The 23,866-nt window shown below is 51.7% G+C and overlaps 3 protein-coding genes across 3 annotated transcripts; all 3 read left to right on the forward strand.

The window, feature by feature from the left end:
• Positions 1 to 7,870: 7,870 nt before the first annotated feature.
• Positions 7,871 to 9,877, forward strand: LOC119061799 (protein S100-A2). The gene is given in 4 exon segments (XM_037162474.2): positions 7,871 to 7,889; positions 7,892 to 7,957; positions 7,960 to 8,009; positions 9,444 to 9,877. Coding segments are annotated over 4 exon segments (285 nt in total). The 3' UTR covers positions 9,594 to 9,877.
• A 7,534-nt stretch (positions 9,878 to 17,411) lies between these two features.
• S100A3 (S100 calcium binding protein A3) lies at positions 17,412 to 18,957 on the forward strand. The gene is made up of 3 exons (XM_037162403.2): positions 17,412 to 17,489; positions 18,208 to 18,353; positions 18,793 to 18,957. The coding sequence occupies exons 2-3, from the start codon at positions 18,213 to 18,215 to the stop codon at positions 18,955 to 18,957; spliced, it is 306 nt and encodes a 101-aa protein (XP_037018298.1). The 5' UTR covers positions 17,412 to 17,489; positions 18,208 to 18,212.
• A 1,847-nt stretch (positions 18,958 to 20,804) lies between these two features.
• On the forward strand, positions 20,805 to 22,960 carry LOC119061752 (protein S100-A4). Its single transcript, XM_037162389.2, has 3 exons — positions 20,805 to 20,889; positions 21,723 to 21,878; positions 22,666 to 22,960. The coding sequence occupies exons 2-3, from the start codon at positions 21,738 to 21,740 to the stop codon at positions 22,828 to 22,830; spliced, it is 306 nt and encodes a 101-aa protein (XP_037018284.1). The 5' UTR covers positions 20,805 to 20,889; positions 21,723 to 21,737; the 3' UTR covers positions 22,831 to 22,960.
• Positions 22,961 to 23,866: the final 906 nt, after the last annotated feature.

Genomic DNA, 23,866 nt, shown 5'->3' on the forward strand with positions numbered 1-23,866 from the left:
ACCAAGGAAAAACACACACACACACACACACACACACACACACACACACACACACACATGCACATTTAATGTTTCAGTTGCAGTTGACATTCTCATTATTTTGTATTAGTTTCAGGAGTACAGTACAGTAGCCAGACACCCATATAACCCGCAAAGTGATCCCCCCAATAACTCCAGCGCTCACTGTCCACAGTTGTTACAGTACTGCCGACTACACCCTCCATGCTGCATCCCACATCCCTGTGACCACCCAGCAACTGCCAGTGTGCACTCAATCCCCAATCTCCGCCCAGCTCCCCGCCCCAACCTGGCAACCATCAGTCTGCTCTCTGTGTCCGTGAGTCTACAATGACTCTTAAAGGGTGATGGGCAAGGGGCTGCAGAAGTACATAAAAGAAACACCTAACTCTATGTGTGCATGTGCGCATGCTCACATATACTGTCACGTGTTCCGGCGTGTGGGAAGTAGATTCAGGACTGCTGTACAGAGGAGTTGATACATAAAATGGGTTTAGAAGGTGGCGGGCGAGGAGATTGACTGGGGGACAAGCTGAGGAAAGGCTTTCTGAGGGAACAAAGGTGTAGGCAGGGCTCGGAAGCATGGATGGGTCTGGGGTGTGCACAGTGAAGTTTCATTCCTGGGAAGTCATGCCAGGCTCTGTAGCCTTCTCCTGAACGTTTGAGGGTTCACTCCGTGTTTTAATCTGGAGAGTGCTGTGCTCAGGTTTGAATATTAAGATTACCCTGGTGGCAGAGCTGAGAAGGGGTCAGAATGGGGGTCAATGTTAGAGTAGGGGAGAGGGTCCAGATGTGTTTGGAGCATCCAGGGACTGCAGAAGCGCAGGCCGTGTGGACAAAGCTGAGCAGTATGTAGAAGGCAGGATGAAAAATCAGACACCTGGAGGGTGGCAAGGGGGAAACAGGAGGCTAGGAGGACGGTCGAGTTTCTGCTTTGGGTCACTGGGTGGGTGATGGTGTTATTTGTGGCAAAGAGAAGGGCTAAGGGAGGTGGGAGATGTGAGGAAGGTTTCTTTCAAGCTTATTTTAAATCCAGTCCAGATGATTTGGAGGCAAGAGGAGAGAGGGTCCCTGAAGACGACAGACCAGAACAGGCAGCGAAGGTGGGCTCCTGGGCACAGGGGCAGGTTGAGAAATGAGACTTCATGTGTGGATGGGGAGAGGATGGGCAGAGAGACCAAGGCTGGTCTGAGAAGAATCGGAAAGTTAGGGAGCTTGGGGCTCCTCAGTGCTTGGGGCTACAGAGGAGGTTTAACATGGTGACTACCTGTGCTCATCAGGTCGTGTTAGCTGTGTGAACTTGGGCAAACTCTCCTGAGCCTCAATTTCCTCCTCTGTAATTGGTGAGATTGTACCAATTTGCTGGGATTGTTGTGTAAATTAAAGGGGAAAATACACAGGAATCCCCTAGCACCCCAATAGGTGCTCTGGAATGTTACACGCAGAAACCCATCGTACACGGCAAGTCCAGAATGACCCAGACCCACTGTGACAACACTGTCGTGTTGATCATGCTATCAGGGGATAGTTAGATAAATTATTATTATCATTTTTAAAGATTTTATTTATTTTCAGAGATGGGGAAGAGAGAGAGAGAAAGAGAGGGAAAGAAACATCTATGTGTGAGAGAAACATCAGTTAGTTGCCTCTTGCATGCCCCCAACCAGGGACCTGGCCCTCAATCCAGCCATGTGCCCTGACTGGGAATCAAACTGGAGACCTTTCGGTTCATGGGCTGGCACTCAATCCACTGAACCACACCAGCCAGGGCTAGATAAATTATTTAATGCAGTTTTCTAGGGGGAAATGTTTCAAAGCATATTTCTGAGGGCAGGGAAATAATCTGAGTGATCCTTGCAATGAAGAAGTTTAAGCTCAGAGGTATGGGGCAACTCACCTAAGGTAGGGTGATGAGTCCAAGGGAACACCAGGACTTAAACCCAGGGCCCCAACAGTGAGGCCATTTCCCTGTGACATAGCTGCCCCAAGGAAAGGGGTGAGTGGGCAGTGTTTGGCTCCCGGGTTTTGCCACCTTGTTCCCTCATACCCCTATCCTAAGGCTTTTAAAATAGCTTCCAGGCATTTGGCTTACTTCCAAAAGTCCACTTGGGACTGTCCAGGAAACACCTTATACTGTATGTGAGGCAGATATGAGGCGTGTGGGTGTGGGAAGGCTCCCTGGAGATGAATCCGCACAGCATCCTCCTGTGTGAGTCGGGAGCAGGGCATGGCAAGGGCTGGCCAGCCCCCAAGAGGAAGGAAAGGAGAAAGCAGGGAACCACCAGGGGGCACAGATCAGGCAGGCAAAAACAAGAAGCTGCTGGTGGAAAAACTGGTGTGTGTGTGTGTGTGTGTGTGTGTGTGTGTGTTGGACAGAGTGAGGACCCCATTTATGGTTTTTTCTTTTTAAATATGTTGTATTGATTATGCTATTACAGTTGTCCCATTTCTCCCTCTTTATTCCTCTTTGCCCTGCACACCCTCTCCCACCCACATTCCCCCACTTTAGTATATGTCCATGTGTTGTAAGTTCTTTAGCTTCTACATTTCCCATACTATTCTTAACCTCCCTACTCTCTACTTACCATTTATGCTACTTATTCCCTGTACCTTTTCCCCCTCTATCTCCCTTCCCCTCCCTGCTGATAACCCTCCATGGGACCTCCATTTCTGTTACTCTGTTCCATTGTAGTTTTTTGCTTAGTTCATTTTTTGTTTGTTTGTTTTTTAGGTTTGGTTGTGGATAGTTGTGAATTTGTTGTCATTTGACTATTCATATTTTTTATCTTCTTCTTTTTCTTAAAAAGTCCCTTTAATGTTTCATATAGTGTTACATAATAAGAGCTTGGTGATAATGAACTCCTTCAACTTGACCTTATCTGTGAAGTACTTTATCTGTCCTTCCATTCTAAATGAAAGCTTTGCTGGATAGAGTAATCTTGGATATAGGTCCTTGCCTTTCATGACTTTGAAAACTTCTTTCCAGCCCCTTCTTGCCTGTAAGGTTTCCTTTGAGAAATCAGCTGATGGTCTTATGGGAACTTCTTTGTAGGTAAGGAACTCTCTCCTTTCCTCTTGTTGCTTTTAATATTCTTTCCTTACCTTTAATCTTGGGTGTTGTAGTTATGATGTGCCTTGGTGTGCGCTTCCTTGAGGAGCCTACTTCTTAGGCTGGGCATGGCCAGCATCACTGCCAGGAAGGTGCCCACTGCCTGTCTGTGTCCTGGCTTCTCTGCCTTCACCGAGAAGTGAAAAGTCAAAAGGGGGATTGGATTCTAGGGTTGGTTCTATACAAATCTTCCTGTTCTGCTAATGGGGAGGGAGTGGCCCAAGATCACATAGCATGCTGGTGGCAAATTAATGTGATTTTCACTAGTCTCAGGCATATGGCCACTTGATGGACACCCTCTACCCTCAGTTCTTAGGTTAGGAACAGGTCTCTAGGTGGGGCCCTGTCCCCACCTTAGTAATCATCAACTCAGCTTCTCTTTCTCTGTCTCTCCTCTCTGTCTTTCTCACCTTATTTCTTTTTCTGTCACATTTTCTTTATTTCTGTAAATATTTTTCTTTGATCTTTTCTTCTAGTTTCCATCTGTCTGCCTCTGTGTTTCTTGTTCCTGTCCTCATCTCTCCCTGATGGGGAGTTTGTTCATTGGGTCCCTGGAGTGAGATGTTTCCTGCAGTCAGTCTTCGGGGATTTGTAGCTCTCTGAAGCTCTGTTTTCCAACCCAGTGTCTCAGTTCCACTCCTGGGATCCAGAGATATTATGACCTGGTAACATAACGGGAGGTGAGAAGGCCTCCTGCCTCCTAAATGCTACCCCCTGTGCTCCCTGATCTCTGTTGCCATGCAGTAACCACAAACACTAGTTGGCAGCTGGTGTGGGAGAGACCATTTCCACATGCAGAAATGAGTAAGACCCAGTCCCTGCCCAGTGAGCTCACCATGTGGGGGCAAGGGCAAGAGAAGACATGTCCACAAGTCATTCAGTCTAAAGCAGAATGCTCACAAGGACACAAGGACAAAAGGAGTGCTTTGTATGGGACAGAGCAGGTAGAGATGGAATCCCGTTGGGCCTGGGGAGGCTCCATGAAGTAGATGGCATATACCTGGGCTTTGAAGGACAGGTGGGATTTCAATAGGATCCCTCTGCATATGCAAAGGATGTTGGCCACCCCAGGTACAGTATCTATAGTTCAGGAGCAATGAACAAGGCAGTTAGGGCATATGCCGGGGAAGTTGGAAAGCAGGTGGACCTCATTTCTGGGCTTTGTAGAACAGCCGGGGGACACCACTGCAATTACAGAGCAGGAGAGGCATCTGCTAAAACTCTCAGTTAAAATGGAAGGACTGCTGAGAAAAAATAATGCATTGCACCTGTTGATGAGCATAAAGGAGTCAGGAGGCTTGGGCAGAAAATAATGACAAAGATTTATTAGAGGGTTTTAGGATTTGCAAATTGAAAACGCAACTAAGCAATACCCAGAGTGTTCTGAAGAAGAAAGAAAAGTTGAGAATTCTTATAGGAAAAAGTACATTCTTGAGAACAATCAGTTCTTCAATCTCAACCTCTGGTCTGTGGTAGTAACCTTCCAGATGTTCAGTGGTCTGGCTAGTGGATGGCAGGTGCTCTGGACTAGTGAAGGTTCTTTCCTAAGTTTTTTATTCTGTTCTAAGTCCTTCAGAGGGCTATCTGTGGGAATTTATGTATCTCCAGACATTGCCGTATAACCGGAAAGTTCAAAACTTTAAGTCTTCAGGCTAAAGTAAAATAAAATTTATTCCTCATGCTTCAGCCTATTTGGTCTGAACCAGCTTTGTCAAATTCACTATAAAGAATCCATTTTAAGTCAGCTTAGCTGTACTGACTCCATCTTGTTTTCTTCACTCATTTCTCACTCCGCATTGATCTTGGTGCTCAGGGTAAAGAATTTTTATTCCAAGCTCCATGTGATAGTTTTGATGAGGAAGTGCAGTAGCATGGGAGGTTCAGGCGTCCTGGGAAGGAGGGGACACTGGGTGGTGTGCAAAAGTGTAGAAGAGGACCCTGGGGCTCCAGGGCCTGACTTTATTTATGATGCTTGGCTGCTTCCCAAGTCCCAAGGTGACCCCCAGGAAGAGGCCAGCTGGCTTCACATATGATCCTAGTCAGTTCTCAGTCTGAACTTCTGTTGTGTTGTAATCCACAGCTGCCCGGGGTGGGCCACTAGAGGGTCTCAGGCAGGGTTGGGGTTTTCCGCCTGCTGCGCTGGCCCTGGGGGAGGAGGGCTGTGAGGGAGCTGCTGACTCACTGCCTGGGGCATCTGGGCCTGCACGAGGGGTGAGTCATGAATCGCGTAGGACTAGGGGAAGTGTAGGGGGCTGGGATAGGGGAAAATCTGCTGGACATCTGGAGTGGGGGAGGAGAGGCGGGCCTGCAGAAAGGGCAGTGCCCAGACTGAGTTTGGGAGAGACCAAGAGAGCAGGCCTGGAAGGGGGCAGCATGAATCCTGCTCTGCCCCAGAAACCTGCATGCTAGGCTGGGTCCTGAATGTCCACAATGTTCACTGTTTTCTTGGTGTAGGGATTGCCTGTAAGGAAGGCTGAGGGAGAGCTGGGGTCTGTAGCCTCTGCCCTGGGACTGGCTTCCAGGCTTGGAAAGCTGCCACACCCCTCCTCTATCACCCATCCCCCACGCTGGAGAGGAGGAGGTCCGAAAGCTCTCCCTTTCAGCTCTGGACTCCTTTACGGTCACAACAGTCTATTGCTCATCGACTCCAGTGGTGAACAGAGCCATCTACATCTCGCATTGTGTCCCTATCTCCTTCCAGAACTTTTCAGACCCAAAGTGGGCCTTTCAAGGTCTTTTTAAGCAAACCCACTTTCCTTATTACCTCATTAAAAAGTATTCTGGTGGTGGCTATAAAGAGTAACTTCATTTGTCCCCACTCTTTGAAGTCCGCCCTACTTTCCTCCTCCTCCTATAGCTTCCCCACCTTTTTTTTTGGCCCCCAGCTTTCTAAGGGTGATTGTAGACTGCTTTAAATACACACACACACACACACACACACACACACGTCTGTGAAGTCCCAGTGTGCCTTTGTAGCTTGTGACACATGAAAGAGCTGTGACTCACAGGCATGTCATGAGAACAAGGCCTAACATGAGTCTCCAGGCCCCACAAACGGGCCCAGGCTGCTCCTTCCACTCCCTCTGGGGCCTGGGTGTGCCCAGGGGCTGCCTTCTGGGCCTTGAGCTGTCCTTCAGCTGGTGGCAGAGCTGGCAGTCTCTGAGAGGGAGGGTACCCGGTGGGAGGGCACGGAGGTGGCCGAAGGCCAGGCTTCGGCAGGATCAGGTTAGGGCACGTTCAGTTTCCTGGAAATGCCGAGTTGAGGGCCAGTGGGGCTGGCATATAAATCCTCACTCTGGGCACCTGGCCCTATACTTTCCTTCCATCTCTCTCTTCCATCTGTTCTGGTGAGTACCTCTGTCTTGCTGAGGGCTGGGAAGGGAGGGCCCCCATGAGTCTCTGTATCTGCCTCTTTGTCCTGACTTTTCCTTCATGGTTTTGTTTTTGGTTTCCTTGATAGATCAGCTCGGGGCCTCTCTGCATCTCTCCCACTGGGCAGAACTTTTATGAAGGATCAGTTTGAAGGTTTCTTTCCAGTTTCTCTGTGAGGCTTCAGTTTAGAGGTTACTCTGAGGCCTTCTCTTGGATCTCAGTATGGGGGCTCCCTGTGGGTCTCTCAGTCTGAATGTTTCAGTCTGGAGGCCCTTCTTGGGGATCCAGGACTCGGAGTATGAGGCGTGGGGGTGGTGCTTTAGTGAGAATCCTGAGTTTGTGTGATTTTGTTTTTTTGCAAAGTCCTGGAACCTAGCAGGACTAAGGAACAAGAGTCAGGGATCTCACATGTGGGGGCCACTGGGTCCCCGCCCCAGTAGCAGTATAGCTCTGCCCACTGCAGCTTCCTGTCTCCTGCCCTCCCTTGCTGGCAGGATGGGCCCCTGGGGTGGAGGTGGGGTTTTTTTTTTGCCTCCCTCACCAGCTCTGTTGGCCTCATCCTGGGTCCTGCCCAACCCTCCTGGGCTGGTCTGAGCATTTTCAGAGGCAGGAGTTTGGGAAAGACCTCTGAGGTCTGCCCCTATGTCCCAAGACCCCACCCTGATCCCAGGGCACTGGGCATTTAATTTCCTTAATTCCAAACCCAACAAGATCCTTCCTGTGGAGAAGGTGTTCATGTCCCGTCTGCAAGGAGCCAGCACCCTGGCTCAGGGGCCTCTGATATGAAGGGAGGCTTAGTTCCTACCCTCTGAAAGTCCCTAGTCTGAGAGAGGAAACATCCTGCCTGAGGAAGTTTCCATTTAAATGGGAGAGTGACAACTTTTGGCCTTAGGAGCCCCTGTCTGAGGATGGAAACAGCTCCTCAGGGAACCTTGTACCCCTAGGCTGTAGCCACGGTTACTGCCCTAGCCCTGTGGTTGTCCACTAACTAACCCGTGGAAATGCCTGTCACCCCATTGCTGGCAGAGGGTCCTTGGCCTGAGAAGGAGCCAAATGGGACTCTGGTGCCCCTGTCATTTCCCTTCCCACAGACACTCGAAGGCGGGAGACCTGCCCTCAGAGTTATGCCCCAAGAGTGATAAGAGGAGGCTTGAGGCCCTGCCCTTGGGGACTTCCATACACAAGGGGAGGTTTAGGATCTGCCCTCAGTGTGAGGTGCAGGTGTGGCCCCTGCCTGGGGAGTCAGACTGAGGAGGACACACAGACCCTGCCTTCCTCGTTTGGAGGGGCAGTTTGGGGCACAAGGGCAGAGTGGGTTTTACGGGTTTGAGGTGTCGCCATCACGTCACCTATTTGGGTCCCAGATCCAGGATGTGCAGTTCCCTGGAGCAGGGCTGGCTGTGACGGTCACTACCTTTCCCAAGTACTCCGGCTGAGAGTGTGACAAGTTCCAGCTGAGAAGGAGCTGAAGGAACTTCTGAAAAAGAGCTGCCCAGCTTTGCAGGGCTGAGTGGGGCTGGCCTGGGGTGGCAGGGCCCTGCTGTGCGAGTGTGGGGCCACCAGTTAAACCCCTTCTCTCCTCCTCCTGCTGACACAGACACCAGGGTGGGGCTGGGCCCTTCATGGCCTCGCTGGAGTGGGAGAGAGGCCCACGTGCGAGAGCCCTAGTACTGCCTGTTCCCTGCAGCTCTCCAGGGAATGGATGTGCTGTCAGTGCCTTCAAAGTCTGGCTGTTCTATCCTCATTGGAGAGTTGAACAAACCAGAGCCCAGAGAGGGAAGTGCCTGGCCCAAGGTTGCACAGTGTGCTCTCTCTCCCATTATATATATATATATATATATATATATATATATATATATATATATATATATGCCACACTAAGGTGTGCTGGGGAAGAAAGGTCCAGCTAAGACACACCCCTGAGATATTTTCAGAGAAATGCAGTCAACTTTTCAACTTTCAACTTTCATTTGAAAGTCCTCCCCATACTGACTACTGGATAATCCCTAAGTCAGGTCTTAGACTCTGAACCTAGGAGGTATGTCCTTTATTCCTTTAAAACAATTTTTGGGCCCTGGCCAGGTGGCTCAGTTGGTTACAGCATTGTCCCAATACGCCAAGATTGTGGGTTCAATCCTCAGTCAAGGCATGTATAAAAATCAACCCCCAAATGCATAAATAAGTAGAACAACAAAGTGATGTCCCCACCCCCTACCACCGTACTTCCTCTGTCTCTCTAAAATCAGTTAAAAGTTAATTCAATTTCTTTGGCCAAACTTTAAAAATTTAGTTTCATTTTGGCTAGTATTAAAAAGTTTGCCTTGCCTCCCTTGGCTGGGGGGCTCAGTTGGTTGGATCTTCGTCCGACACACGAAACGCTGTGGGTTCTATCCCCAGTCAGGGTAAATGCCTGGGTTGTGGATTTGATCCCTGGTCAGGAGGCAACCAATTGATGTTTCTTTCTCACATCAATGTCTCTCTCTCCCCCTCCCTTCCTCTCACTCTGAAATCAATAAACATATCCCTGAGTGAGGACTTTTTAAAAAGTTTGCTTTCTTGTGAATTTAACTTGCTGATGATGAAGAGTGGCAGTGGCTCCAGAAAGCTTTATTTCTTTGTCAGCAAAATGGGGGTTATGATACCCACCTCACTGGGCTCCTGTGGGGAGTAGAGTTGACCCCGTGCTTAGGGGGTACCCGGCATGCTCCCCACTCTCAGCAGGAAGAGCTGGATGTTCTTACCAATGAGCATCCATCTGTCCTCACTCACAGGGCCTCTGAGTAGCTCCCAGGGGCTCTCTTTCTCCCCCAACTCCCCCCCACCCTGCTTACCAGGCTGCCCAGTTCACAGGGAGAACTGGGCTCTGATCAGTGACTGTGTGTTTGGGGTAGAGGCGGGTGGAGAGCTGCCTGGTGATGACTCCACTCTCTCTTGCCTTCAGGAGAAGGTGGATGAAGAAAGCCTGAAGAAGCTCATAGAAGACCTGGATGATAACAGCGGCCAGGAGGTGGACTTCTGGGAGTATGGTATTTTTCTGGCCCTGGTCACTGTTATGTGCAATGACTTCTTCCAGGGCTTCCCAGACCAGTCCTGAAGCAGAGCTCTCGACTCCCTGCCATTGGTCTCTTGGGCCCAGGAAGACTTCCTATCTTTTTAGTTTTGTGCTCAGTAAACTTTGTTGTTTGGTGATAAAATTTTAATCATCCAGTGATGCCCTGTAACCTGGCTGGCTTAGTTGGAGTGCTGGAAACCGAAGGCCTCCTGGATCTGACCCCCTTCTGGGCCCCGACTCTCCTTCTAGAAGTCTCCCCAAGGCCTGAGGTCTCATACTTTGGGGTTTCAAATACCAGTAAAAATTTGGAAATGGAGATAGTTTGCTAACTTTTTTTTTTGCCAAATAAAGATATTAAAAAAGGCAAATTCTGTCTACTATCACTATCATTTCATAAAAAAAAGAGAAAATTCCAATGAAGAAGGAAAGATATAATCTTAGAACAAAGGATAGACTTTGACATTCAGTACTGCAAGCAGTCATGGCATTAGGATCTGCTTGAGAGATGTGAGTTAGTCTAGTCACCCAGCAAGGCTGCGTACCATGGACTTCTTGTCTAATTGCAGGCCATAGGCTGTTTCCAGCAAAGCTGTATTTCCTTTCATATCTGCTTTCAGATTGGCTAGCTCTAGTCAGAGTTCATTCCTATCCTGTTGGTCTCTGCTGAAAGCTACTAGCACCTTGTTCATAACAACATTCTGATTTTTTCTACCATTTTCCCTAAAATTGCCATATATTTTGCATCCTATGGAGCATTATCAGATGATGGTTTGACCATGCTTTGCCATCTCATAACAAGGTCATCAATTTTCCAATTTGCAAAGGTTAGGTCCTTAGATTTTATTCTTTTCTCTCTTCATCCAATTCCACATTTTTGGTTCCTTTTTTTTAAAATGGAGTTCACTTCTAGTTGCTAAATTCTCTACCAGTTGGGAATATATTCAGTTGTGAGTTACAGGAAACCTTATTAAATGTTGGCATTTAAATGCTTTATACAATAGCAAGTCTGGTGTATGCAATTCAGGTTTGGTTCAGTGACTCAAAGATACTCTTCTGGTTACCTGTTACTGTAGAACAAACCACCCCAACACTTGGTGAGTTAAAATGTAAATTTATTATCCCTTAAGGTTCTGTGAGTAGACTGGGATTGTTACTGAACAGAAATGGGGTTCTACTGCCCGCTGCCCATAGGCAAACTCCAGAGGCAGGGGCTTGGTGAAAAAGGAAAGAGGTTGTTTATTCAAAAGACTCACAACTTCGGGAGAATGGCAGGCTTCTGCCTCAGGGCCCATTCCCTCGGAAACACCCAAAGAAAAACCCCACCACCCTTTGCCGGATTAGTTCAAGGCTGTGCCTGGAGTTCCTCCTCCCCAGAGATGGAGAGGAGCCGAGTGAGGAGATGCTGGGACAACTTGCTTGTTCTCACTTACTCCTCTGCCTTAACGGCATGTCTGGGGCTGGCGAGGCAAGGCCAGGTATGTTCTAGCAATAAAAAAATGAGAAGCCTACCTTCCTAATATTCTGTAGGAAAGGGAGCCAGTGAATATAGGTCAGGAAATCACGATAATGGCAATTAACATTTCCACAGCAGTTCTCAAAGCTCTGTTAGCGTACATTGTCATCTGAGCCTCATGGTAACACCAGGAGGCGCTATTATTAGGTCATTTTACAGGTGAGGAAACTGGGAGGAAAGAACACCCACCACTCAGGAGCACTTCCTCTGGCCGGGCTCTGTGCTGAGCCTGTTTGAGCACCAAGCGCCATCTCATTGACTCCTCGGCATTGGACAAGGGATTTGCCATCAGTTCTTGCCCTTCACAGAAGAGGAAGTAGGGGCTGGGAGAGGTTAAGAAGAGCCGTGCTGGGTCTTGACCTGGGTCTCGGAGAAAAGGTCTCACCCCTATGCAACACAGGGGTGGCAGTCTGTGCCTTCCTCCCCTTCCCCGAGCCACCTCCAGAGCCTTGGCTTTGTGTCAGGTGACAGGGACTCTAGGTGAGCAGAGTCCAGATGCTCTGGATCAATGGGGAACAAGGCCCAATTGCTAGTGGTAGCATATTATAGTCTGACAGTTCACCGTGGACCCCAGACTCTGTTGGGGCTCAGTTCCAGGTGCTGGGGCTTATTTGGCTGGTGGAGACTGGCCTCAGCTGGCTAGGGACTGAACAGGACTAATTTCCTTCCGCACATTTGACAATCTAACAAACGTCAGCCTTTCTTAACTGATCTCAACAATCTTTCCTTGTCCCGACATTCCTCTCACATCTCTGTGCTGGTGCAGAGAGCAGGAGGATCAGGAAAATAGCTCTGCATGCGAGACCGCTGACCAGGTGCTCTCTCCCCTCCCACTGGGACTGTGATTGGGAGGAGAGAGAGCCTTAGGTATACACATCTCACCTTCCATCGGGTCCTACTGTCACTTTGGTCTCTGGTCTTTGAGGTAAGCCCCTGGCAGCCTATTGACCCGCTAAGAAAAGAGAGACTTAAAGCAAAGGTGGGTTCTGAGACAGGGGAATGACTGAAATAGGGCTCTCCCTGTTTAGGTCTCCCTGTCTTTAAATCACTTGATCTCCCCACCAACTCACTGCGCCATTCTGGGAAGTGGGCATAATTGGGCATTGACTTGTCAGTCAAGAAGGGTAGTAGGTCTAAACCCCACAGGCTCTCTTTGATCCCATTTCTTACCCTACCCCCCAGTCCTGGAGCGAAGGCCTCCCTGGCTCTAGTCCCGGGAATCAAACACCCCTTCCCACGCTTTCTCTGTACTTGCCTTAGGTGATGGGAATGGAGGTGGATCAGTGTGACAAGGTTCATTGGCCCCATGGGTCACCCTGTCCCTCAGGCCCAAGTCCTCTGGCACAAGCACGTAAGCACCCAGGTGCTCTGGGACACTTCATCTTTCTCTCTGACGTGCAGCACTAGACCTGACCTTCAGGGCCCAAGGCAGTTTGCCGGGAGGCCTTTGTGAAGGGATGGGGGTGATGGCGAGGGGCAGAGGTAGTGAGAGCTGGGGAGAGGGTCAGTGCTGTAAGAAGTCCTGCCAGGCAAGATGGCATCTGCTCTCACCCTTACACTCTGGTGCTACCTCTGCGGGGACAGACCCTCCCTACGTGGTGGACTTCTCAGAGTCAGCTCCATATCCCACCCGAGAGTTCTGGTGAGAGGCCAAGGGCAGGGCTCCAGCCCAGGGTGGAGAATCAAGTGGACATTGTAGACAGTGGGGGTGGGAAAGGAGGACTGGTCCCATCAGGGCCTCAGAGGGGCAGTTATTGTGACGTGCATTTGGAACCACTGTGGAAAGGGGGATTCCGGTGGATGCTGGGCAGCACTCCCAGCAGTGCAGGAAGATTCCAGTTACTGTGAGGAGAGCTTGGGGAGCAAGGGAAGAGAGGCTGCAGCTTTGCCCTCTGCCTGCGTGGAGGTAGAAGGTGGACGAAATGACCTGGTGCGGAGGGCCTGGCTCTCTCCCTCCACCTCCCTTCTCCCTGCTGCCTCCGTTGTGCTGCCTCCATCGAGGGGACTATGTGCGACTGTTGAGTGAGACTGAGACCTCTGCCCGAATTGTCGACGGTAATAGCAAGACTTTCACGTCAGAGTCTTGCCTAGGAATCTTCCCAACACATTTTGGAGAAAAGGAAATTAAGGTCCAAACTAGGTACAAGGTGTGCTCAAATCAGGTGGGCAAGAGGGTGCTGGAGCTTGGAGTAAGTGTCCCACCAAGGGTTCTTTCTCTGGTGGTCCTCCAAGCCCAAAATGCCTATACTCAGACCCCCCCTCCATCCCCCAGCCCGCTCCAGCCTGCCCTGCTCTGGAAATCTCAGCCTCTCCCATTGGGCAAACAAAGGTGAGACATCGAGGCTGAGAAACATGAGAGGCTGGGAGATGAGGATGTAGCTCGGGAGCCTGGCGACCCAGCCCTGCTCTGACGGGCCACCTGTATAAATTTCCCTGGGCCCCACCACCACTTTCTTCCCCTCAACCCTGCTTACTGTTCTCCCTGGCATTTAATCTGCCTGCTTACAGTGTATCGCATATGTATTTGTTATTGTCTGAGTTTGGCTTTCAATTGTCATCTTCACAGAACAGGGACTATGGCAGTTTGTTTTCTTATGGCTATATCCTCAATGCCTTGGACAGGTGTCTCTAAATATTTATATGAATAATAAATGGCTCTAAGCCCTGCCACTGATTAGTTACAGGACCTTGAACAAGTTACCTTCACATTTCTGCCCTTACCAAAAGCCAGGCACACTTATATAGAAACTTCGTGTAAATGAATTCATTTAAACCCCACAGCAATCCTATGAAGTGGTCCCCATTATTATCCTCGGTCACTGACAGATGAGGAAAATGAGGGATGGTGGAGGTAAGGGAGTGACCTGCTGCCAAGAGGTGGCTGGAGGGGAAGCTGGGCTATAAGAGGTGAGAATAATGCTTGACCTAGAACTGAGTTAATTGCTGGTCCACTCCAGCCCCCACTTCTGAGCCCTGCTCCTTATAACTCCTTGTCTATAAAACAGGTCTAATCACAGCCCCCATTTCTCTCCCGTTGTTTACTCCCCTCAGCCACAGGGGCTGTCTCCGAGGAGATGATGGCGCAGGCAAGGTTTGGGTGCTGGGGACCCAGGGTGAGCTCATGATGTCATTTCTTGGTCTACCTCCACAAGCGCTGGGGCTTCTTCAGAGGCCTGGCACGTGACCTCTCCTCCCTGTCCAACACTCTTCTGGGTCTTGGGTTCTCCGTTGTGAAATGTGAAGGGGTCTCTCAGGCTCAGGGATAAGGAATGAAGAAGGAATATGAAGTGTGGGGAGGAAGAAACTTACCTTTACCCATTTTAGGTTCTTCCAGCTGGTCTAATAAATCAACATGAGCCTGATTAACAAAAGATAATAGCCAAATTTAATTACAGATGTACACATGGAAACCCCACATACACGAGAGAGTCAGAGACCCCACATACATGCAGGGTTCAGAGACAGAAAGTTAAAATGAGGTATGTATGACATTCTGAGCCAAGGATGGGGTCAGGAGGTGGGGCTTCAGAGGGGAGGCTTATTGGTAGGATGATAAAAAGAGCCGGTGTTCAGTAATTAGATGTTTGCACTGCCATGTAGGTAGTTCGTAAAAGTTATTTCTGGTGATACTCTTATTATGGACAAAGCCACTAATTTAAATTCTTTAAGGGAGAGGTAAACTGTTCTCATGAGCCCATAGGGTCTCGATTGCCTTCAGTTCAAAATAAATCACATGCCCAAGTGTTACCTCTCGGAGAGGCCTGTTCTGAACCCCGCAAGAGGGATTTCCGTTTCTGGTAACAAGGAAATCTGTGCCTGCTCCAGCTAAAAACATCAAGAAATGCTGCACAGATTAAAAAAATTTTTTTCAAGTATGTAAGTTCTGACAAAGCAGTAAGGAATGAAGAAATCACAGTCTAAGTAAAAGCAGACTCCAGGAGGTGAGCAGGGCACCAGGGCCCCTTGTGCCCTGAAGGCACTGACCGAACTAACCAAGAAGAACTTTAGTTTTGTTGGTTTGTGAAGTGAAGAAGACAGAGCTAAAGCCCAGGGTCCACTCGAGGTGGGGAGACAAGGGGGACTCCTCTCCATTATGCTGTGACCCTAAATGGTTTAAGCTTAAAAACCAGAGGAAACCCATCCCACCCACTTCATGGGATTGCAAGGAACGGTGGTGCTGAAGGGGGCTGGGGAAGACAGGAAATAGGCGGCCCAGGCACATTTCCGCGGTCCACCTTCATTTAAGGCACCTTGGCAGTGGTGGGGGCCGGGGGTGCAGGGGTTGGTGGGAGAACTCAGCCCAGCTAGACCACTGCGAGTGCCCCTATGAGCAACACATTTTCCTCCTGTGTCTCAAAGACATCTGTAGGGGTTCAGAATGCGTATCCCCAGAATGCACCACCCTGGCTTGCGGATTCTTTGAGCTGAAGACAATAGATGTCCAAAAGTCTCAGGAAGGGTATTTATGTCCCTCTTAGCTGCCTAAAAGAATTTAAATAAAGGACCTGGTCCAAGAACAGCACTATTACCAGAAAGATCTGCAAAGAATGTGGGCTGGGTGGGGGAGGGGAGAATCAGGTGGGGGAGGGGAGACTCTTCCAGCGTCGGAGAGAGTCCTCTTTGTGTCCCATTGTCTCTTCTGGGCCCAGCAAACATTTGTTTTTCCACCTCCATGTGAATTGTCTTTCTCTCCTTTGAAGCCCCAGACCCTAGCTCCCTTCTCTTTAGTTCCTAATAGCTTATCACCCCTCTTGTCTGACCACCTGTAGACCCCATATTCTTATGGAGACCCCTGTACATACAAAGTTAACCATATTTTTCTCCTGTTCATTTGATTATTAGACCAGCCAAAGAACTTAGAAGGGTAAAATAAAATTTTTTCTTCCCTCACACATCCTACAGGTGATCTCTTCAGGGCAGTGAGCAGTTACAGTCACCAGCCCAAAGCAACCAAATGCAAAGCAATGGAGATCAGGCAGGGGAATGTCCCCTGGCTTCCTTCTTGTCATCTGTAAGTGACAGGCTCAGCCAGATGTTCCAAGATCCCCCTGGCACAAGGGTTCTCTGGGGTACAAACTTACTCCAGGTAGAGTGTGTTCCCACTTAGTATTCTGTGGTGCCTGTCCAGAGTGAAGTGTAGGGGGTGGGAGTGATGGACTAGTCCAGAAGGAGCTGGGGGAGAGGCCGCCCCAGTTCCCAGCTCTGGGGGAGGGCAGAGGAGGAATGAAGTGGGTGATGACTGAGGCCCAGACTGGGCCTTTGATGTGTGCGTGGATAGGTGGGTGGGTGACAGCCCCAGTAATAGGTGCTGCCGGAAAGAGGGGGAGCCCCTGGGGGCATCCTCCGCTTGACCTGCTTGGGTTCTCCTATAATTGCCCTCTTCCTTCCCTGGCAGACTACAAATAGGGGCGTGCTGCTTCTAGGCTCCTACAGTTGAAACACCAACACCAGTGGTGAGTGCCAGCTGCTGGGGTCCTGCTCTGGTCGGGGTGTTAGGCAGCGCGGGACCTGTCTCCTGGCCCAGGGCTGGGCATGGGGCTGGAGGGATAACCACAGCAGGGGTTGATGAGGTGAGGGAAGTCAGATGTAGTGGACTCAGGGCTTCCCTTGTGCGGTGAGGGGCTGTTGGGAAGTTTGGGTTAGGGGGTGTGCAGAGCTGAGGTCTGGGCCTGGGTGGGGGCAATGGGTTAAAAGCACTGGTGCTGCCCTCAGTTAGCTCCCTCCTCCTCCCCTTTGCCTTCTTTCTTCTTTGCTGACCGCGGGTCGAGGCAAGTCAGACTGCTTGGAGGAAGAGAGGGTTCCCTCCAGTTTACAGGCACAGAGCTTCTGGAAAAGCAACAGTGGTGGCACTGGGCAGGCTGGCGGGAGCCTAGGAGGGCAGCTGAGCACCTCTGAGATTCCTTTGTCTGGGATCATGGCCCTCTCTCCTCCTGGGAACCTGGGCACCCTGCTCCCATCCTGGGCTGCCACAAAGAGACCCCTGGGAGTGCTTGGACCCATCTCCCCCGGCCTTTTCTTCCCCCACAGCCACAACCATTTTGCTGGCCATTTGTTCCATAGGCCCGGCAGAGGGGGAATCATTAGAGGGAGAGGCTTGGCCCTGGGTCTCCTATGTTGTAAGACTCCTATCCCCTGAGGGAATCAGGAGTGAGTCACGGGGCTCACAGGAAAACAACACTTGGCTCCCCGGCTGCCTTATGGTTTCCCCAGGCTGGAAGTGTCCTCCCAGAAGGCCAGTGAAAGGAGCCAGTGGAATGGGGTGGAGGGAAATTCCAGAAAGGGTTTCCCCTCTGACAGAACAGGGTACCCCTATGCAGAGCTTTCTGTCACAAGACCCCCAAGGGTCAGGAAGATGGGATGGCCGCAGATGGGGCAGATTAGAGATAGGCAAATACCTGATCTAGCTCCCCATCTGGGCCTGTGAGGTAAGACTGGCCCTACTTTATAGATGTGGCACCTGCCTGACTGGGGCTGAGATGGGATTGACCCCACTTTACAGATAAGGCACCTGAGACCCAGGCAAGGTAAAGGGCTCGTCCAGGGTTGCACAGCTAGTGAGAGGCAAGAGGGTCCCAGAAGTATTTCCTCTGGATGCAGCTTCCCTGAGTCAGGGGAGGAGGGCTGGTGAGGAGTGGTGAGGCAGCGGGGGTCCCTCTTGGACCTGACCTTTCCTAAGAATACCCAGCTTCTTCAAGAACCTGAGGACAGGGAGCATGGAGCATGGGGCAAGGGTCTTTTTGAGTAAGTTTCTACAGAAGCTCTGGGGTCCTGAAGGGGAAGAAGCTTCCAGGGCTAAGGGCTATATGTTCTAGGGTGGTGCAGAAGGAATAGATTTTTCTTGGGTGTCTGGAATGAGAAAATGTGGAGAGAATCAGGGAGTCCCTATGCCAAGATGATGGGGAAATGAGACCTCTGTCCAGGAAAATAATGTCCAGGTGGGAGGGATAGGCAGTAGGGAGGTAGATTAGGTGACACTGGTATAATCAGGGTGGGCTGCTCAGAGGAGAAGGGGCTTGTAGGGCCAGAAGTTTGGTAGAGATTAAGACAGGCCTGGGAGCAGGCCCAGAAACATGGAGGATTCAGGTGCGGGGGGGGGGGGGGACTGGGGCTTCCGCTGTGGTTCACATCCTTATTCTGTAACAGTGAGGATGGCCAGGCCTCTGGAACAGGCGGTGGCTGCCATCGTGTGCACCTTCCGAGAATATGCGGGGCGCTGTGGGGACAAGCACAAGCTCTGCCAGGCAGAGCTCAAGGAGCTGCTACAGAAGGAGCTGCCCACCTGGACCCCGGTGAGCACCTGGGGTACCGACCCTGCAGGGAAGCACTGCTTGGACGAGCTCCGAGCATGGGACAGCAAGAGGGGCGAGGCTAGACCACAGGGAGGGGACACTAGGAAGGGAACTGACACTCGGAATCTCCGTTTCCTCATCAGCCCTGCTGGTTTTCAGGGCTGCTGGGAGGATGGAGTGAGAGCTTGGGAAGAATGCCTAACGCATAGAGGCACTCGGTGTCAAGAGCCGGTGCTCAGTACAGGACCCAAGAAGGAGGGTTTGGGAGGGGGTTGGCGTGGTGAGTTATCAGGGTGGGGAGGGTGAGGCTGGCCCCCAAAGGGGTGTGGGTTGGGGGTGGGTGGGATCACGCAGGAGTAGAGGGGAGGGAAGCAGTGCGTGTGTAAGGTGTCCTGACCTCTTCAACCTGCCCCCATCAATCCCTCCCAACCCCCCGCAGACTGAGTTCCGGGAGTGTGACTACAATAAATTCATGAGCGTTCTGGACACCAACAAAGACTGCGAGGTGGACTTTGCTGAGTATGTGCGCTCCCTTGCCTGCGTCTGCACCTACTGCCACGACTACTTCAAGGACTGCCCCCCGGAGCCTCCCTGCTCCCAGTAGCCTCCCTGCTCCCAGTAGCCTCTGCTCCAGCAGGTGGGGCCCCTGCAAGCCGGGATCTGCTCAGATCTGCTCCATCTCTGCCCTGAGGTGGTCCTGGTCATGTTGCCCTCACCTCCATCCCCTCTCTCCTACACCCTCTGCACCAGGAGTCTCCCAGTTTTGCCCCCGGTATCCCCATCGGAGTTTTCTCCCTTTGCCCATGGTAGGGGGCACATGAGGGACCTGTTTCCAGGATCACAGCTAGTGATGTGCACGCCAGCCACCCTCGAGTCCGTCCGTGGCCTGAGATGGGTGGGCAGGGGTGGGGATTTGTTTTGAGGCCCTCTGGGCCTGACCGAGTATGTGCACAAAGGAAACCACGACAGGAGCAAGCCTACTTAACTCTTAATAAAGAACTGGTGTCACTTGGCTGGATTTGGTTCTTTTAAGAGGACAGCCAGGGCCTTGGGGCAAAGTCTGCGGACTTCTTAGCTCCTCCCTGGCCTTTTCCACTGGAGAACAAGAGGCGGAGGGCAGTTTCAGACACTGTAGAAATGAAATGGTCTCTATGGTCCAGCAGGAGAGGGTGGGATCTACACAAGGCCGATGTCCAGGTGAGGCTGGGGGTCTCTCTCTCTCTGGGGTCTTTGAGGGACAAGCTTCTTTGGGCTGTTCAGGAGGGAGAGAGGGCAGCCTGGGGAGGGAGAGTGGGCAGCCTGAGGACCAAGTCAGCCCTCTGACAGGATGTTGTGAATGAGGGTGGGGCCGTGGGGGCGGGGCTGTGGGCCTGGGGCGGGTTTGTTCCCTGCCCAGGGCTGTGTGAGCCCAGAGCGCAGCACTAATTGGATTAGGGTGCCTGAGATCTGATTAGGGTATTGTCCCAGCCAGGGAGGGGTGCCTTGCAATGGGAGGGGAAGGGGAAACCTTGAGGTGTACCCCATCCCTGAAGCCACAGCCACTTGAGGGTCTTAACCACCGCTTCTGACCCTCACTCAGTCCCTGAATTCATACCCCAACCCTGAGGGGCTAACCCTGATCCCTAACTCTCCCATTTTGTGTCATTTTATGTCTAACTTTCTACCCCGTTTTTCATTAGACACCCACCCAATTCTAAACTCCCACTGTGGAGGCCCTCCCTGCCCCACCTGCTCCTGGTACCGCCAATCCATCCCTGAGCTCCCACACCTGATTCCTACTCCCTACTCATCACTACCTCACCCAGGTTCCCTTCTCCACTGACAAGCTTCCGTGGTCCCAGTGCCTCATTTAGGTGTGAGCCTGTTCCCCCTCCCAGACCTCCAGCTCCTGCCCTGAGCCTCACTCAGCATGGTAGAGAGTCCTTCGGGGAGGGGAGAAAGGCAGCGTGAGCTGTCCCAATTGCTCTAAGATCCTAGAGCTGGCACATTCCAAGCTCTGGGGGTCCCTTAATCTGCCTTTGGTCCACTCAGAGTCAACTCTGTCACACACACAGGAGCCTGGGGTCCTGTCCCTTAATTCCTGGGCAGTCACGTTTCCAGGGCCATTTCCCACCCACCACCCACCATACCTGGATCCCCTTCCTAGCTGCCGGGTGGGACCACTTATTCTTTGCTCCCCATTCCCAGGCATAGACTGCCCCTTCCTTCAGGTACCTAAAACTCAGGCTGAACGGGTGGTGTGCATTGTGGGGGGAGGGTGCCCACCTCACTGAGGCCCCTGCCTGTGCCCACTGGGCTCCCCCATTGTCTCTCTTTGGCCCCTCAGGGCAGGGAGCTGTGTTTCCAGGCTGGGCTGGTGGAGGGGGCCCTGGCATGCACCACATTGGCCCAGGCAGGAGGGCTGCCTCCTGCTCTCCCCCATCCGCTGCCATGGGCAGGGCCTGGCTGGGGTATAAATAGGTCAGACCGCTGGGCTTTCCCCACTCTTCCTGTCTCCCCAACCCTCTCTCCTCAGCGCTTCCTCTCTCTTGGACTGGTGAGTTGTGGTCACTTGACTGGCAAGCAAGAGGTGGCAGGCTGAGGCTCAGGGCAAGAAAAAGAGGTGGCTGGTAGGGGCCAGATGTGCTAATGAGGTCCAGATGTGAGATTCCAAGGTGGAGGCTTTGGTGTGGGATGTGTGTGCCGTGCACACCCTTGCATGTGCAAAAGAGAAAACAAAGAGAAAGATGTGTGCAGGTGGCTGGATCTGAGCTATAGTACGTTCAGTTGCTCTAGTATGTTTGGTGTACGTGTGACCTGTGGGTGTGCACATTGGCTTGTGTTTGCTGGCTTGCACGGGCTTGTGTGTGCATACTCTGGTGTGGGAAGCAAAGTGGAGGCAGAAGGTAGCTGTGAGCTTTTGTCCGGTAGTGTCCGTGAACCTCTGCCCAGCACCCAGCAGTCCGGCCCATGGGTGCTCAGCCTCCCCGGCATCCCTGACTGCCACCTCACCCTGCCCCTCCCTATGCTAGACCGCTGGTGTTTTCCGCTACAGGCTCCTGGGCAGGCTCCAGCAGCCTCGCCCAACACTGGGAGGGGGAAGAATGAGCTGGGCGGGCTCCTGTGGGCTGAGTGGACCGAGTGAGGCCCCGGGAGTTTGCTGCCTGAAACCCAGAGCCTGTGCAGTGGATCCTGCAAGTGTGTCCTGCCAAAACATACATTTCCCACTGTGCTCCCCCCAGGAGCTTGAGCCCCACCTTTCTGGGCTCCCCCTGTGGTGGGAGTAGAATGTTACCAAGGATACTTGAGTGATGGAGGTGGGGTGAAGCATTCTAATTATATAGCTGGGGTGGGGTAGATAAGGAGGCCTCTGTGACCCCCCATCTGCAGATCTCGACTGCTACCATGGCATACCCTCTGGAGAAGGCCCTGGATGTGATGGTGTCTACCTTCCACAAGTACTCGGGCAAGGAAGGTGACAAGTTCAAGCTCAATAAATCGGAGCTGAAGGACCTGCTGACTCGGGAGATGCCCAGCTTCTTGGGGGTGAGTGACTACTGCCTGGGAACGAGTCTCTGAGTCTCCGTTGTGGGGCATCCCCCACAGAGGAGGGGTTAGGGCCCTGGGAGGCACGAGTCTTTCTGCAGAGCAGTGGCTGCAGCTGGCATCTAACACTGAGTTGGGGAAGGTGGGGCAGAGAGCTTGCTCTGGTTGCCTGGGGTGGAGACAGAGCGAGCACCTACCACTTACTTCCTGGTGCCCAGCAGAAAGGTGGTTGAGAATGAACAGGCAGGTTACCAGCCTGACGATTGGCCAGGGGCTTTGCACAAATTCACTGAAGGGCAACCAAAGCTCAGAGAAGCTAAGTAACATCCTGAGGTAGTCAGTGTGCAAAGCTGAGATCTGTGAACCAGGATGGTCCACCATCACTCCAGCAAAGAACAATTTTTGAGTTTCTATTTGGCTTTTAGATGTGAAGACAATGAAGGAGACACTCACCTGCTTATTTCCCCTGATCAGGCACAGCTTCTACCTGTATCAAACTTGATGCAGTTTATGTACTGCTTTCATGACCATTTGCTAATTGGATTCTCAAAAAGACCTTGGGGGAAGATGGGGTCCCCTTTTCCAGTAACATCCTGGGACTCAGATTTCCTCATTTGCAGGGAACCCACCTCCTGGCCTAGCTTAGTTCTGGAGGCTAGAGTTCCAAAGCTGTACCCCCCAGCACTGGCTGCACCTTCCTGAGCCCGTCTGCATGTGGAAACCTGGTCTAGTCTTGGCTCCATCCCTTGGGGTGCTGGTGTCTACCTGTAGCTTCTTCCCCCTGCAGAAAAGGACAGATGAAGCAGCATTCCAGAAACTGATGAGCAACTTAGACAGCAACAAGGACAACGAGGTGGACTTCCAGGAGTACTGTGTCTTCCTCTCCTGCATCGCCATGATGTGCAACGAGTTCTTCGAGGGCTTCCCTGATAAGCAGCCCCGGAAGAAATGAGGGCTCCTCAGATGCGGTGGGAGCCTGCCAGCTGGGGTGTTCCCTGTGGGCAGTGGGCACAAGCCTCATCCTGGCTCCTCCGGATGTGTGCAGGATGCTGATCAAATTCAATAAAGATTTTTGAAAACTATGTATGAGTCTAATGGTCTGAAAGACACTAGGGGCATGGGGTGGGGGCTAAGGGATATGGGAGTTGAGCTGCAGTTTTGTGGAGAGAACTGGAGGATGGGGGAGGGATGTAGTGTGACTCTGTGTGTGTATGTGTGTGACAGAGTCAACTCTGAGTGGACCAAATGCAGATAAAGGGACGCCCAGAGGCTTGGAATGTGCCAGCTCTAGGATCTTAGTCGGGGCATTTGCTACTCCCACCCCTCCAACGGTGGCTCTGGCCGGACCTCTGACTAAGGCTGGGATGGGTGGAAGGTCACATCTGCTCCTGGTTGGTGTCTGGGATGAAGCTTGTGTGCCTTGAGGGTGCAGTGGGGGAACGGGCTGAGTCACGGGGAGGCCGTGTGGGATGTGGAGGCGGGCTCCGTCCTGGTACCTCCTTCCAGGGCACGACTTAAACCCCCAGGCATGGGTGAGTCCTCCCTGGACAGGATCGGATCGAAGGGGCGACCTGGAGGGAGACCCAGCTGTTGGCAAGAGCATGAGAATATTGTCCTTCTCTAACCCCCCCGTCTTTGTCCCAGAGGTCCTGGGATGAGTGAGATCTGTTATTAGTTAGGGATCACATTCCTTCACAGAAGGACAGAGCAGCTCGGAGGGGGTGAGTGGAGGACAGTGAGGGAGACAGTGGGAGGCGACCACAATTCTGAAGGCAAAATTCCAGACATATGATCTGATAAATAAAATTGAGAATCCCCCACCCCCAAAATATCAGGCATGGCATTGCTTTTCTGTAGGTTAAAGGGAAGTAGCTTCAGCCTCCAGTGAGTGGGACTGAGGTTAGCTTTCCAGGCCACACCTGAGTGGTGTGGGGACCTTTAGGGAAGAGCTGAGTAGAGGGCAGGTCCAGAGGCAGGGGGTATTTGTC

This window comes from Artibeus jamaicensis, unplaced genomic scaffold (assembly GCF_021234435.1).
Source record: "Artibeus jamaicensis isolate MK-2021 breed Jamaican fruit bat unplaced genomic scaffold, CSHL_Jam_final contig_447, whole genome shotgun sequence".
NCBI classification, from domain to species: domain Eukaryota; kingdom Metazoa; phylum Chordata; class Mammalia; order Chiroptera; family Phyllostomidae; genus Artibeus; species Artibeus jamaicensis.